The sequence below is a fragment of the Myotis yumanensis genome, unplaced genomic scaffold (genome assembly GCF_028538775.1).
Source record: "Myotis yumanensis isolate MYYU_CA2020_CCGP unplaced genomic scaffold, mMyoYum1.0.hap1 SCAF_16, whole genome shotgun sequence".
NCBI classification, from domain to species: Eukaryota; Metazoa; Chordata; class Mammalia; order Chiroptera; family Vespertilionidae; genus Myotis; species Myotis yumanensis.
The window spans coordinates 18,520,628-18,536,756 of NW_027223767.1; the positions used below are offsets into that span (position 1 = coordinate 18,520,628).

The following is a 16,129-nucleotide window of genomic DNA, read 5'->3' on the forward strand; positions in this document are numbered from 1 at the left end:
TTTCCTCTTTGAGATCAATAAAAATGTATTTTTAAAAAAGAGAACACAGCTTTATTGGAACAAACACTGTGGGTTGGTCACAAGGAGACAAGGTGGGGTTTCCACATTTAGCCCAGCTAATATAACATTTAAGAGCTGGGTTCGCGTGTCTGGGGCTGGGTTGGTGTCTGTAATGAGGTCCCTTCCCTTTGAGTTGACAGAGCGAGCCATTCAGCTGCTGTTGGGGTGCCAGCATGATGCTGAGAGCTTCCTGTCCTCGGAACACAGCCTGGTGGGAGAAATCGAGGATGCCCTGGCCCAGGCCTATGCTGCTTTAGGTATGGCATGTGTCTTTATTTTCTGCTCCAGGGGACAAGTTGGCCTGGTGAGTTTGGCCATGACCCTAGCCTCATCTGGTTCCTTATCTCTTAGTCTTTCAACTGAGGCTGCTCTCCCTTCCACTTAGCTTTCCTGACCCCAGAAATGTTCATCCACAGTTGATTGTGGTTCTTTTCTGAATCCAGATTTTTATTTCTTTCCAGGGGACTGGCAGAAGTCCGCTGCCCACCTGCAGAAGAGTCTCCGAGTGGTTGAGGTTCGCCACGGGCCATCCAGTGTCGAAATGGGCCACGAGCTCTTCAAACTGGCCCAGATCTTTTTCAATGGGTAAGTCTTTCTCTTGCTTCCTAGCACTAGGCCAGACCACATGCTGTTCTGGCTTTTATGGGGCTCTTCCAGATATTACTTTTTTCCTGTGGTGCTTTTCAGCATGTTGCAACTTCTTTATTTCCCCATTAGGAGAGATCCTGTCCTTCTGTTTTGCTGATTAAGTTTTATAATTTTCTCCTGAGAGATCTTAGTTCTGAGGGAGTTTCCTAGGGAAAACTGCCATGCAGTCCCCCACCCACCGACATAGCCGTTCTTCTCAGGCCTCCCGGTTACTCTCACCTCCCCTGGGCTCATTCTCCACACCCTCAGCTGCAGGGGCTCTTCCCTCTCCCTAGTCCTATTCTTTTTAAAGCAGCTGTTTTCAACCAGGAGTAATTTCCCGGCAGGCATTTGGCAGTGTCTAGAGACATTCTGCATTGTCATGACTCAGAGTTGCTGCTAAACATCCTGTGTATGCACAGGACAGTCCCTACAGCCAAGAATTCTCCGGCTGATGAGTGGTGGGTAGGCCTGATTTCCGAGGCACAGAGGCAGTCCATGTGGCCAAAGAGAGAGAAAGGGGCTGCAGACTGATGTCATGGGTGGACTTGATTATCCTAAACCTTGGCGTAAATATCAGATAATTGCTTTGAGATTTGCCTATTTCTCAGGATCCTAGACTCCTTATGCTTTTTTTAATTAATACTTTGTTCTCCAACTCTGCTTTGCAGTGTGTTTGTGAAAGTTATCTGCCCTTCTAGATTGTAAGATCCTTGAGGGAAAAATGATCTTAATGTTCTTCCCAGGGTGTGAGTAGGCCCTCAATTGAAGATTGCTTGATTGAGTGGATTCCCTCCCCTCACCTCCTTTGGTTCAGGTTCGCCGTACCCGAAGCTCTGAACACAATACAAAAGGCAGAAAAGGTTCTACTGGTGCACTATGGCCGTGGGAATGACGAGATCCAGGAGCTACAAAAGATGAAATCCTGTTTATTGGACTTGCCGCCCGTCCCTGAGGGGCCTGCTATGTAGGGTCCCAAGGGGACTTTGACCCTCAGGAAGGGAGCCATGGGTGAGCCAAAGAGGTTCTGTTGCCACTGAGCTGGCGCCAGGGAATGCAGGACTTGCCTGACTGCCACAAGCCTCGGGCAGGAGGCGTGGGGAGGACTTGGAAAGCATTGCAGTTGGAGGGATGCTCACCTATTGTGATGAATGTTTCTTGAAATTGTTAACTGCCCTTCAGTAAAAGCTCCCAGTTCCCATAAAAGACTTAAAACTAGTATCCGGAGAGCCTAAGCCCTTTATAAGGATTTTAGCTGATCCGCAGGCATCTGGATGTCGGCCTGGGGTTTTGGCGAGGCGCCACCTCCCTAAATGATGGTAATCTGTTTCCTTGGAACATTCCTATGGTTTGTAGGAGTCATGAATGTTGTATACCACTCCAGCGGGAACTCAAACTCTTAGTAGTTGTATTATAATTGAAAAATAATTATAAAGCAAGAAATCAGGGAGGCTCCTCACCTCTAGAGACAGTTTCATTTATGGTATTCCTCAAATCCTTTGTTAAAACGGGTAGAGTATAAATTGTGAAAAGAGAAATAAATATGGGGCTGTTTTATGGTCGGGCAATTTCTTCCCAGGATGGCAATTCTAAATTTGTTTCCTACCAGTTTTCTAGGCCTTATTATCTGGCTTTCATTCTATAGTCTTGGCAGACTCACTGACCAAATACTAATAAAATCGGGCTTGTAGCAATGACTTTGTATCACATGTGCCTCCTGACTGTTGATTAGCAAGTCTGAAAAGAGATGACTTTTTATTTTCTACCAGACCTCCCCAAGCTGGCAAATGAAATACAGACTACATAAGTACTGAGAAGGGGGGGAAACTTCAGAAGATACTGAGGATGTGGGCATTACTGCTTGTGGTCTCAAACTTAAGGGACAGAAGTAGGGCCCTAGCTGGTGTGACTCAGTTGCTTGGGTGTCTCTCGTGAACTGAAAAGGTCTCTGGTTTGATTCCCGGTCAGGGGCTCGATCCCCAGTAGGGGGAGTACAGGAGGCAACCAATCGATGTATAGCTCTCTCATATCAATGTTTCTCTTTCTCTCCCTCTCCCTTCCTCTCTGTCATTAATCAATTAAAAATCTTAAATAAATTTTTAAAAAGTCAGAGGTAGGGGTGATAACTCTCTTCTACCTGGATGTGTAGCAGTGGTCTCGACCACGCCCATTAAGAAGGCTGGAGTCTCCCTGGGTCTGAACCCCGGTGGCTGCGTCACCACTGGTGACCCAGTGGGGCAGATGAGTGAGAGGGAAGGAATGCCAGGCCCACGCTGCTGTGAGAGCTGCTCACCCTGGCCGTGCCCCAGCAGTGCCCCTCTGGCTGCCACGGCATTATCACCAGGAAATGAATAGCCCTGAAGATGCTTGGCAGGAGCTCCTCAGGAAGCGGGGTGTTTGGAACAACATTTGAATGAAGAGCAGGCAGAATCTGTTTATTTTCTTTCCTACTAACTCACTCTGGCAAGGCAGTGGCCAGTGAGAGTTTTCTGTAGAGCTAACTTTTTCAAGAAGAAAATCTGTGGACAATGTTTCAAACATTTGGCACGTTTTATGTTCCTGTTATATTTTGTAAAATAGGCATACTTCCTTAAAAAGAATATGTTTAGAATTTTTACATATCAGGTCCCATTTTTACGTGTACTTGAGAGCTTTCTTTAAATGCTTTATAAAATAATTATTTTTTTACATTACAAATTACCTCCCTTACCCATCCATGTTATCCCCTGTTGTCAGGTGACTTAACTTGCCTGGAAGAGACCTGTGCTTGCATTAAAACCTAAAATCTTCCCGGCTGGCGTGGCTCGTTTGGAGGTCATCCCATGCACCAAAGGGTTGCAGGTTCAATCTCCAGTTGGGGTGCATGTGGAAAGCAATCAATAGATGTTTCTCTCTCTCTCTCTCCCTCTCTCTTTCTCTCTCTTCCCCCTTCCCCTCTCTAAAATCAATAAAAACATATCCTCAGGTAAGGATTAAAAAAACAAAACTAAAGTCTGGCCCTGTCTGGATGGTTCAGTTCGTTAGAGCGTCGTCCCAATACGCCAAGGTTGCAGGTTCAATCCTTAGGGCACATTCAAGACTCAACCAATGAATGCATGGATGGTTGAAACAAAAAAACAACAACCCATGTTTCTCTCTCTCTCTCTCTCTCTCTCTCTCAATTTTTAAAAAAACTGAAAGTCTGGTTTATTTAAGATTGTGGAGCCAGGAAATGCCCTCTTGGGGGCATTCGTAACCCTAGTAGAGAATTCGTAATTCCCAGAGCAGAGAATCAGTCCCTGCCTTATACAGCTCAGATAACTGAAAGTCCTTATAAATGGCAACTTTCTGCAGAGCTTACAGAGACCCAGGCTAGAAGTGCAGGACCAATAAATTCCCAAAGGGCTATTTATCTTCATATTAAACTTAATACGGCTCAAAAAAGGAAGAAGAACAAAGTAACAAAAATTAAGGATAAAACACTTTTATTGCAAAGTATACATTGAAATATAGGGGCAGCCTTCATGTCATAGATAATCTGCCATCCCTCTAGGGTTGTTTTTTGGGGGGGGAGGGGGGTATTGGAAGATTAAACTGGAGCATTAAGTGCCCCTGGGGTCCAGAATTTTGCCTATGAAGAGAAGGGCCCCCGTGTCCGTGTCCCTCAGTACAAAGATGAACGGCTGGTTAAGGTGATAGTCCAGGGGGAAGGTGAGGCGAGCAGGCTGGAGCTCTGCGCTAGGGGTGGTGCCGGCCCCATCCTCATTCCACTCGAAGCCAGCGCGATGTTCCACTTGAGTAAGTTTGATAGATTTGCCCGTGATCTTGCTGAAGTCTGGTGAATCGAACAAGGATTGCAGCTCTGCAGAGATGGAGAGAGATTTCCATTAAAATCCTGTCTTAGCCAACACCCCAAGGAAGAATACTGCCCTAATTCCTAAATCCTGATTCAAAGAGGGAAGCAAGCTGGGAGTGGAACAGCTCTTTTGACCTTTTGTGAGATAGATAGGGCTCCAGTTAAAGGCTGAGTGATTCGCCCAAAAGCACACAGCAATTGAGGTTAAGCTTAGAAACCAAATCTACAGATCTGTCTTGAGAGGCAGTGTTCTGCGTGCCTGTTATAGGATGTATGGTCATGGGGCTTTATAGGATGTAGGGTCATGGCGCTAAGGAATGAGTCCGATAAGGAAGGCAGTTCAGTCTTCTCCAGCACCATGTCTGACAATTAAGGAATCATCCAGGGTCTCCCTACAAAGGCGAGTTCTGCTTAGCGAGGCAGAAGGCTCTAAGACTCCACCCCACCCACCCCCAAGGCAAAGGAGCCTTGCAAACATACTCATGTCCTGCAGGGACTTAGTGACTTCGTCTTCATAACTCAGCTTCAGCTTGGGGACGGACAGGACTGCTTGAACGGTCTTCAGTTCTCTGTCTATGTCATGAACGAACTCAGAGGTGAGGCTCTCTTCTATCATGGTCAAGTTCTGGGTCACTTTCAGGGGCAGGAAGAAGATGATACTCATGCTTCCAGTCAAGGGCAACTGGGCAATCTGAAACAACAGGGAAGAGACCACATGAGTTAGTCCTTTAGAGCTTAGGAGCCTAGGGATACACACGCACACGCACACGCTTACACGGTGGGGCTCTGGCCCTGCTTTCCCCAGCCCCTAATCTATTTCACAATTGTCCCTCTAGGCTATTGCATTCATGCAGCAAAATGTTTACTAATGTTCCTTCAAAAAGTTGACGTCTTTTCTTACCTTGGCCCAATACCAACTGATTATCTGCTGAAAGAATTTTCTCCTGTGGTTCTAAGGAGATGGGATTGAACTCTAGGTCTCTGTCTTCTCCCAACGTTTATCTGCCAACAGTTACTAATCATCTGTTACACAGGGAGCCCTGGACCAGGAACGGGGGCAGTGGATACAGAACACAGAAGCCACCATAAAGTGGGTCCTTTGACCGGAGGTTTTTACCCCAAGATCCTCACGACAAATTGCATCCCGGGCCCCAGTAGCCCCTGAAATTATATACAGAAATGTGTGTGTGTGTGCGCGCGCGCGTGTGTGTGCATACATGGCATTTCTTTCAAGTATTTCAGGTGCTTTGTCAGATTCCCAAAGAAAAAGGTTAAGAAGCACTGACTTAGAATGAAAAGAAGTCAGGTATATGTGAAAGACTTAGAAGGTCAGCAATTTGGAGTTTGTGGCAGTTTTTGAAAGTTTGGCTTTGAATTCCAGAAATAAAAGTACCCCCCTTGCCCTCCCGACACACACAAATAAAAAGAAAGAAGGAAAGAAAAGGTTTTTTAAAACCAACATTTGAGTACCCAATCTGGAGGGCCCTAATTTCACAAGAAGGTAATGTCACATTACCTCATTAACTCTTACAAGTAACCCTGAGAAGGTAAGTCTCCACCCACTTTTATTTTAAGAAAAAAAAAAAAGATACAGAGAAGCCATTAACTTGCGGAAAGTCACACAGCAGGTAAAATTTAGATCGCTGTCAGATCTCAAGAGTCATCCTATGTCCACTCCCCCCACCCCTCCTCACCTTGCAGTTCAGATCAGAATCCAAGCCGTAGCGTAAGACAGCCTTAGGCTCTGACATCATGGGCACTCTCACAGTCCTCTCCTCATCCAAGTGGAAATCCTGGAGGGAAGTCCTTTTGGGATCAAACTTTGTTACCCACTGCCCTGGAATGAAACAAATGGAGCGCCCTAAGTCCCGGGAGACAGAAAGGCTAGGACCAGGCTGAGACCAAAGCACAGCTAAAGGAATCTCAGTGCCAAAGGCCCCGACACATCAGGGAATACGTAAGCTCAGAAGGAAATACGTCGATTTTATTCATTTGGATGGATGGTACAAGTTCCATGACCACCGGGGAGAACAGTAACCTGGTGGACACTTCTAAGGTGGTGTGTCCAGGAGACAGAGTCAAAGCAGGTCAGAGCTGGAAGGGGCCTGGACCTCCTCTCATCACCCCTCTCACAGCTGGAAGAGCACTGCAGCCCAGAGAGGCAAAGGGACTTGCCAGAGTCACACAGCGAGTTGATGATCAGCTCCTTTGTTCAATGTTGCCTTTTAACAGGCTGGTCTGGAACTGCTTCTTTCGCTTCGTGGGGATCAGTGCTGCAGGTTGAGCATTTCTCTGGGAGTTTAGGGGTCCATTCTTGCTACTGCTCCATAGATGGTTATAAAGCATTTTAAGGGGAGGTTGCCCGAAACCCCACCTGAGGCTTAGCGGAATGGGGCTGGCCTCCCATGGGCATATCACCACAGCCTGGAAGAATGCTGTGAGAGAGCCAGCATCCTGGGCACAGCGCTAGGGCTGATGTGAGGATGGGAAGGACCTAGAGTACCTTTGAAGTAAGGGCATCGTCCCCGTGTTAGAGATGAGAAAATAGGCCCAGAGAGGCTGCGGAGGGTCTGCAAGGCTCTGCAGCCAGGGAGGACAGAGCCGGGCTCTGGCCCAGCCAGAAATCGAGCAGTGCCCAACCCACACAGGCACAAGATGGTCATGTGTTCTTTCCTCCACTCCTCTCCTCACAGCCTTTTACACTTTGTAGGCCTGGAATCTGACCACACCACATAAAGCTCAGCCAAGTGCGTTTCTCAGGCCCTCCTCTGGCTTCGCCTCCGGGTAGTTGTTGAACTAGGTCTTTGACTTCCCCCCTTCCCTGGTCCTGTCTGACGCCCACCATCCCCCCTTGGCCTACAGAGAAGTGGAGAAGGCCTCACCCTTGAAGTAAGCCACACCCAGAAGGAGAATGCTGATTTCACTGGGCAAGTCCCTTGTGGACCTAGCGATTTTCCCTTTCGTCTGGGCCTGCACCCAGTTGTTAATCTCCTGAAGGTCCGTGCGGGAGTTGCCGGTCAGGACTCTGGGCCTGGTCCCGTATGACTTCTCCAGTGGTGCGACAAAGCTGGTTTTTATCCGCAGCTCTGGGGAGAGACGGCGCAGGGTTAGTGTCGTCTGAGAGCGAAACCCGCATCCCCTCCTTGGAAGCATGCCAGGCTTGGGTTCTGGTGTACACTCAGGCCCTGACTTCCCACCCGGTGTCTTCCCATAACTGGCTGGGACCTCGTGCCAGCTTCCCCAGGCGGCACTGGGCAGGGAACTAAAGATTCTGCTCCTTGCTGTTTCTCTTCGTGTTACTGCCCTCCCCTGACCCTCCCTCAGCCCACTTCCTCTTTCGGATCCCCTTTGGGCTCACAGGGCCGCTTCCTGCCTACCAGGGCTGGGCCTGGCCGGGGCAGACATGAAAAGAAACCCCCCACGCTCCTGCAGCCCGGGGCGAGCACACTCACTCTTCTCAAAGACGATCCGGGAAGCAGTCTTGAGGTTTTTCTGGGGGGCAGTGACGGAGGCCAGGAGCTCCTTGTAGGTGCCATGGATGTCTGGGTTGGTGATCAGGTCATAGTAGAGAGCCCGGTGGATGCTGGATTCTGTCCGCTGTTCAGCTCCTGCCAGAGAGACAAGGATGTGGGCTCGATGACTATGCACCAACCAGCTCAGGCCAGCTCCCAGGACAGGACAGGACAGGACAGGAGCACTGTTCCTTAGTCTTTTGTCTCCCGATACCGGAGACATTCTTAGGTAGGAAGGACTTTGAAGGCAACAGAAAAAATAGAGGTTTTCCTAAAGCCGATTAAGGGCCTCAGGCCCAGAGAGAGATAAGGGTGGGCCTGAGGGTACAGGTCCCTGTGCTTCTCCCATCACAGCCTCACTGGACTTCTGTAGTTACCTGTTTGTTATTTACTTATTTTATTGATTTTTTTTTAAGAGAGAGAGGGGAAGGGAGGAAGAGAGAGACAGATATCAATTTGTTGTTCTGCTTATTTGTGCATTCATTGGTTGATTCCTGTATGTGCCCTGACCCAGGATTGAACCCGCAACCTTGGCATATTGGGACAATGCTGTAACCAACTGAGTTACCCAACCAGGGCCTGACTTACTCATTTCCCCGTGACCCAAGTGAAGGCAAAAACTGTGCCCACTTTTGTGCAGTTACATCCCCAGAACCGAGCCTAATGGCAGGCACGTAGTGGCAGCTCATTAAGGAATTAATGAGTGTCAGAGTCCCCATGTCAGTAAGTGGTCCTGAAGTCGCACACCGGTGTCAGCACCCTCCCGGGGAGCGAGGGACGTGTGTGTGCACAGCACTTGCCTGCTGGGACCTGCTGGGGCTAGTCTCAGCATCTCTACGCCCCTCCCTGAGATGCAGTCGCTCTGGGGCTTAGAGAGCCAGGGATGTGCGGTGGCCCCATGGCAGCTCTGGGACCCTGGGGCTTTCTGGTCAGAGAACTCACCCAGCGAGAGGGCGGAGAGCGCCGTGGCCACGCTGAGGGGAGACAGGAGCACATTGGCCGTGGGGCTCGTGCTGGATTTCACGCGGTACAGGTCGTAGCCAAAGTTGGAGACGGCCGCTGCCAGCTTGTTCACAGGGACCTTGAAAAAGGGATCCTCCTCCTCCACAGGCCCCACCGTGGTCTCGTGGTCTGGGGAGCCCTGGATTTGAGTACAAGGACCAGTGGCGATGAGCAGTGGGTGACTGGTCTCCGCAGCGCTTTGGGTGGGACTGTGGTTCTGGCCCCCGCCTGACTGTGGTGTGTTTAGCCTAACGCTGGAGTGAGCATGCAGGAGCTCTCTGCTGGGAGAGGCAGCCCAGAAGAGAGACTAGCTGACCAGGTTTCAACACTAGTGACCTGCGAGCCTCAGGCCTGTGACACACTTAAAAAAAAAAAAGTCCAGCCGGTGTGGCTCAGTGGTGGAGCATCAACCCATGAACCTGGTTGTTGCAAGTCAGGGCACATGCCCGGGCTGCAGGCTCGATCCCCAGCAGGGGGCGTGTAGGAGACAGCGGATGAATGATTCTCATCACTGACATTTCTATCTTTCTCCCTCTCCCTTCCTCTCTCTGCAATCAATAAAAATATATTTTTTAAAAATAATTTTAAATCCAAGGAGAGAAGAGGAGCCTCCTCCTCTCCCAAGAAACACAGTTCTCAGGCCAGACCAGACTCCTGTCTGCTCTCCCTCACTCACTGCTCCCAGGTCTCTCTCCACCCATCAAACCTCCGTCTTTGACGGCCCTGGTCCGACATCACCTCCTCCACCACAGACTTCCCCAGTTTGTCCCAATCGGAAGGGGCCTTTTGGTTTTCTGACCTTTTTTAGAGTTCAGTACCATATATTAACCATCTGCCCTGTACTGGCTGGGCTCTGTGCTCGTTCTTTTCATTTGAGTTGCTTCATCTCATGCTTGTTGACGTATTTGATGACCTCCCCAGACTAATATCTCAAAAGACGGAGTCCCTCGAAGGCAAGAACTGCCTTTTGCAGAGCAGGTGTTCATAGATGAGATATAAGTGTCTGGCCGCATGGTCCTGTAATGATGGGTGTTTTTAAATCCCATTTCATAGATACAAGTGACTTGTCTAAGGTCACCAAGTTAGTGAGAGGGAGAGCCAGAATTCAACTCGAACTCACGACAAAGTCCAGGCCTGCAGCCAGTGTGCCCTGGCCCCTCGTGTGGCCATAGCATTGGCCTCCTAACATCTGCCGTTGCACCCAAATTTGCTCCCTCCGCACAGGAAAGCGGCCTCTTCACAGCTTTACACGGGAACAGATATCTGAGAATAGCACCCACTCATGAGACCAGCAGCAACGCAGGTAATGAGGGAGGGTCTGTGGAGAGCGGCTACAGCGTTTGGACAGGTTCAAGCCTCGGACTAATGAGAGGGCACAGTCCTCTCGTGGCCACGTGCGAGTCCCAGCTTGGAGGGCAGAGCCCTCCCAGCACAATGATAGCCAACAGCTATGGTTGTAAGCTTGAACCTATGGTCCGAACACGAGGTCTGAGTGATGTGGGCTTGATAGAGTTCAGGTGCGTGTAGTTGAGTAGGCTCGAAACCCACGAGAATGTGGTAAACATCTTGGCCACGCCCGCCCTTACTTTGCCTTGTGGAATCTGGCTATAAAGACACGGCTTGCAGGCTGTGGTGCTGTCTCTCCATCAGAGAGGGCAGCGTCCCACTCAGACCCAGCTCTATTCTCTTGTCTTTTCTAAAGCCTTCACCGCCCCCACTCAGGGTCACCCTTGGCCGTGCTGGCAGGGCACAAGGGTCTGCACTGAAGGGGCACCCCGGGCTTGCGAGAGTGCTTTTGCTTTTCGCTTTTGAGGATCTTATTTTTGTCCCCACTCTGTTCTCTGAAAGGTGGACAAGACATTGTCTCTGTTTTGCTGATGTCTAGGTGTAGAAGCCTGGCCTGGAACCTGGGCGCCTGCAAAGGAGAGGCCCCCACCCCACCCACCACCACTTCCCACACCCCCACCCCCACCCACCCCACCCACCACCACTGACCTCCGGGCTGCCAGCATTGTTCTGGCAGCTGCCGCTCCCGAGGAGGGCTCCGGTCCAGAGGAGTAGCATGAGGGCCTGCATCCCGGGGCCTGCAAGAAAGCAGGAGGTGGCAGGCTGCGTCCCTCACCCCCCACCCTGCACCCACCACCCTGGGCACCTTCCCTCCAGCCGCCCCAGGCTGGAAGTGGACGCTCAGCTAGAGCCCTCCCTCTCAGCAACTCCCCACCCCACCTCCCTCCGGGCCCACAGTCCCATCAGGTGAGCTTGGGCTTTCACTCTGGTCTGTGTCAGGAGACCCACCTGGGAGCCTAAAGCCCAGGACAGTGAAGACCCAGCAGTGGGCTCCCGTGTGTGGGTGTGTCTAGCAAATGCACACCAAGGTTTTTCCCTGGAGGCACCGGGCCAGCTCATGATACAGGATTTGGGGCAATGTCTAGTAACAGAATGGGGGCAACATCTAGGCCTCATGAGTAGAATCACTGAATACAGAGAATGGAGGTATCCGGTCCAGCCCCTGCTCTCCCCAGGAAGTTCTCAAACTCATTGAACTCCTCTGGCCTGGAAGCTGTGGCCTCATAAGGGATTCATTTCCTTCCCAGACAGAGCCCTGATTCTCACAGTTAGGAGTGCTGGGCCTTGGGTGGGACAGCCTGGGCTCAAATTTCAATTCTGTGTCTTAATAGCTTTTTTTCTTTTTCTTTTTTTTCTAATTTTCACCTGAGGATATTTTTTCCATTGGTTTTTAGAGAGAATGGGAGGGAGGGGGAGAGATGGAGAGAGAAACATCGATGTGAGAGAGACACATCAATCAGTTGCCTCCCTCATGTGTCCTGACCGGGGCAGGAGGATCAAGCCTGCAACCCAGGTACATGCCCTTGACCAGAATCGAACCCTGGACCTTTCAGTCCACAGAGCCAAACTGGCTAGAGCTTAATAGCTTTCTAAATCATAATCTCTTCTCTAGTGAAATGGAAATCAAGTAGTTCTTAACTATTGTGATGAGGATTAAAGTAGGTGATGCCTTAATCGCACTTCCCAGTTCCAGCGACAGGGGGAGCTCTCCAGTGATCCCTGAGTCAAAATGTGTCCCTCCAAGGGGGGGGGGGGGGCCTTCTCCCCTGGGGAGCCAGGTCTTCTTCCCCCTACCAGCTCAAAATAGCTCTTACTCCTCCGAAGCCTTCCTTCCTCCAGGTTAAGCAACCCCCCTCTTAGGAAGACCACCCAAGTCCCTTCGACTCCCCAGCCGTGGTCTCTTCTGACCCGGCTCTGGTCTGGCCCCTGGACCACAAGGGAAAAGGGTCCAGGGCTCTAGGTCAGGCAGGTCAAACTTTCCGCCCCGAAGGCCGCATGCCTCGTTTATTTGGCCCGTGTTCGCCTTTGAGTTTGACATGCTTGCTCTGGGTGCTCCACCATCCCTTACCCTCCTGCATTCACTGTACATCTGGGTTCACCCCTAGGATCATGATGTGGGGGGAAGGGATGGGGAAAGGGATGAGGCAGCTGCGGGTGGGGGTTCCCAAATCAGATCTTTCGAGAGGCCTTCTGGTTAGAAAGTGGGACAACGTCTCGACCACCAGGACCTTTGTCTGGTGCATGTCCTCCCTCCATCCACACTGTCAGGTCAAGAATTTCCAGTCTGTCTTCCCTGGCTGCCCCTCCCCTCCCCTGCAACACACACACACACACACACACACACACACACGCCAAGGGTCTCGAGACCTCTCATTGTCCTTTCATGTACCCAATCACACCCCACACACACAACACATACTTTTCTGACTTCTCAGAACAAATAGGAAAGTTGGGAGTGCAGTGTGTGACTTTTGGCTGAAGTCCTGAAAAGTGAGCCTGATAATCCACTGGGCAACGTTCTAGAGCATGAAAGGCAACAAAAGAAAAGATCGCCGCCTGAGTGCCCAGCTTCTGGCTGGACTGCCCGTGGGAACCCGCTTTCCCTGTAAACCCCGATCCGGAGCTCGCGTCTCCTCAGCAGCTGCCCTTCCACATGGCTGCCCCTGCTGCTCAGAGAGACAAAGGGGTAAGCTCTCTGCAAGGCCAGATAGAGACCTAACACCACCCAGCTTTCAGCTGAGCTCTCCACCCAGCCAGCCCCACCCAGAGCTGGCGGGAGCCCTCCTTGCCTGAGCCTCAGGGGACTGGTTTATTGGAGGCTGAAAATTCAGTGAGATCCGCAGGCAGCGAGGCCAGAGGAAAAGTTGTTAGCTCTCGTTGCTCTGGCCAGTAGGGAGTTGCGATAGGAGCCAGGGATAGGGGTCATCCTGGGACAGTGTTTAAGCAAACCAAGTTCACAATTCCAATCCCTATGGAGGTGGGGCCTTCTCTGTGGGAATCCCTACAGAGTCTGAGCCCAAGCCCCCGGTCCCGTGACCACGATCACCATGCGGGTGGGCTGCGGACTGAAGACCAAGGGAGAGACCCTGGAGGGATAAGGCAAGTGGCTCCACAGCTGGCCCAGGGCCAGGCACCGGGCCGTGTAGTATTAATAGCTCCTCTTTGGGTCCTCCACCTTAGCCCTGGGGATGAGGGAAGTGGAGAGATTACTGAAAGCCCCCTACAAGGGTAAGGGTCTGCATGGGGGCCCCTCTGAGCACACTCGATGCCCTGTCCAGGGTGACTGTTCATGGCCTGGGGCAGGCAGCCATTGCCTGGCCAGGGGCATAGGGACAACGATGCCATCCTGTCCAAAGGGCAGTATTCCAGCCAGATTCCTGTCCTACCCGGTTGGGGAGGGCACGGGGAGGAAGCAGATACCTCGCTGCCGGGCCAAGGTCAGGCCTTACTCTCTGCCACATGGCCCAGATCAAAAGGCACAAGGAACTGGGAGTTCATGATCTTGCCTTCAAGCTGGAAGGATCCATTTGAGCCAATGCATGTGTTTCTAATTAAACCCAATTGTGAGACAAACACCATCCCTCCCCCTCTTCTTCCCCCTCTTTCCTCCCCCTACCCCCTCCTCCTCCTCCCAGAACCACAGAGCCTTCAAGCCACAGGGTGGTGGACCACATGGGCAGTGCAAGGAAGGGCACACCCTCTCCCCTGGCTCAGGGAGGGGGATTCCAGGGGGTCCCCTCCCAGCCCACCCCACCTAGGGTGACTCCATCAGTCCCCAGGCAATGTTTCTTACGAAGACCTGATTAAGAAACCTGATTAAGGAGCCAGAGTGCCCATGAGCTGCCCCTCCCCACACCTCAGAAGGACCAGCCTGGGGCAAGTACTCCCCAGCCCCTGCCTCTCCCACCCTCAGCCTGGGGCTGAACTCCCAGTCGATGGGCATGGGCCAGGCAGGGATGGGGTTTCTGGGAAGCCTGCTGCTGTCCTTTGGCCCGGCCCCACGCCTTGCTGTGGCATGCCTCAGGGAGCGGAAGGGGTGCGGGCAGCATTCTCTCCAGCACTGGCAGCTGAGCCCCCAAACCCCAAACACTGGCTGGGCTCAATAACAATCTCTGTGTGTGAGAGGCCAGAACCCCATTGACCTGCCAGCTTTTCCTGGCAGCTCCCTTGGCCAACAGAAAAGGGTGGGCACAGGGGAGAAGGACCCAGCTGTCCTCCATCCCAGCCCTCCAGCGCGGCTCAGCAGCCCAGCTGCCTGGCAGTGCTGGGAAGTTACCATTGAAATCAGCACCAGTTGCCTGGAAAAGCAGCAGAGAGCTGAGCCCAGCTAAGGCTGGGCTGCAGGATCGGCTGCCTCCCCAGCGGCCCTGGTGGAAGCACAGCTCCTGGCAGCCTCCTCGCCTCCAGGCTGCAGAGCCTCGTGGAGGTGCCGCTCAGACCTGACCCTGCAGCTGAGCTCCCTGCTTCTTCCCCCCACAGCCCCCTCCGTTGTTTCCCACCCACTTCGTTCAAGTTCTCCCAGCCTCTCCTAGTGGCGCACCCGGAGTTTGGGGATGATTGGGTTGCCGCCTTCTGACCCCCAACTCCCTCTGCCCTCTCTCCTCCACTAGCCCTGATGCCCATGCTGCAGAGGCTACTGTGACCCACCTCCTCTCCCTGGCACCTCTCTTTCCCACTCCCTGGGGTACCCTGCCTCTCCCCAGCCCCCGCAGCCCATGGGAGCCTGTCCTGTCTTCTCCTGACACAAAGGCCAGGCAGGGCTGCTTTACCTGTGGGTGCGCTGCAGCTCGGTGCCCAGCTTAGTCTGCACACTGAGGGGGCTCCTGCAAACACAGGAGCTTTTTCTGTTGCCTCCCAATCCCGCTTCCAGCAGGCTTCAGATTACAGCTACTCCTGTCTTAAAGCGACCTGCACTCAATTCAGATTCTGCGATTGCATCATTGTCTGGTGTTAACTTTAACCCCCTGCTGCCCTTCCTCCATGCACCCCTACGACACACACCCACACACATTCACACACCCTGCTCCACCGGACCCTCCTTCAGGCCCTGGCCTTCCTCCCCGCCTGAGGTTTCACCCCCGGAGGGCACCCTGGCCAGCCCAGGTGGGAGACAGGGCCGAGGGAGAGTCTTGCAGGAGGGGGCCCAGAGGCGGCTAGTGGAGTGAGAAAACACTGGCCCAAGACTGGGGTTCTGGTTTTTTCCTGGTCCTTGGCTCTGACACTAACTGGGATTTGGGGCAAGACAACTCTCATGGTTCCTCCCTTTCTCAGCTGAAAAATGAAGGGATGGTCTGGCTGGGTATCTCAGTTGGTTAGAGCATCACCCTGATATGCCAAGGTTGCAGGTTTGATTCCCAGTTAGGGCACCTACAAGAAGCAACCAATGAATGCATAAAAAAGTGGAACAACAAATCCATCTCTCTCTCTCTCTCTTTCTGTCTCCTTCCCTCTCCTGAAAAAAAATCAATAAGTAAGAAGAATTTTTTAAATGAAGGGATGAGCTTGGCTGGTATGGTTCAGTGGTTGAGCATCCACCTATGAACCAGGAGGTCACGGTTTGATTCTCAGTCAGGGCACATGCCTGAGTTGTGGGCTTGATTCCAGTAGGGGGCGTGCAGGAGGCAGCCGATCAATGATTCTGTCATCATTGATGTTTCTATCTCTCCCTCTCCCTTCCTCTCTGAAATCAATAAAAATATATAAATAGCCCTGGCCAGTTTTGCTCAGTGGATAGAGCGTCGGTCTG

General features: G+C 51.9%; 2 protein-coding genes across 5 annotated transcripts in view; one reads left to right on the top strand and one right to left on the bottom strand.

The window, feature by feature from the left end:
* Positions 1-2,394, top strand: part of SMYD4 (SET and MYND domain containing 4) — a 28,371-nt gene extending 25,977 nt beyond the window's left edge. For 3 of the 4 annotated variants that reach the window (XM_070394218.1, XM_070394220.1, XM_070394221.1), the window contains 3 exons: positions 194-317; positions 522-645; positions 1,505-2,394. In XM_070394218.1, the coding sequence (XP_070250319.1) occupies positions 194-317; positions 522-645; positions 1,505-1,658 (402 nt within the window). In that variant the 3' untranslated portion in view covers positions 1,659-2,394. The remainder of the gene's footprint in view (positions 1-193; positions 318-521; positions 646-1,504) is intronic. The other variant, XM_070394219.1, reaches the window with a different exon arrangement.
* A 1,740-nt stretch (positions 2,395-4,134) lies between these two features.
* On the bottom strand, positions 4,135-15,241 carry SERPINF1 (serpin family F member 1). Its single transcript, XM_070393100.1, has 8 exons — positions 15,153-15,241; positions 11,032-11,120; positions 8,977-9,175; positions 7,975-8,130; positions 7,405-7,608; positions 6,217-6,359; positions 5,003-5,213; positions 4,135-4,528 (listed from the first exon to the last, which is right to left on the bottom strand). The coding sequence occupies exons 2-8, from the start codon at positions 11,110-11,112 to the stop codon at positions 4,269-4,271; spliced, it is 1,254 nt and encodes a 417-aa protein (XP_070249201.1). The 5' UTR covers positions 11,113-11,120; positions 15,153-15,241; the 3' UTR covers positions 4,135-4,268.
* Positions 15,242-16,129: the final 888 nt, after the last annotated feature.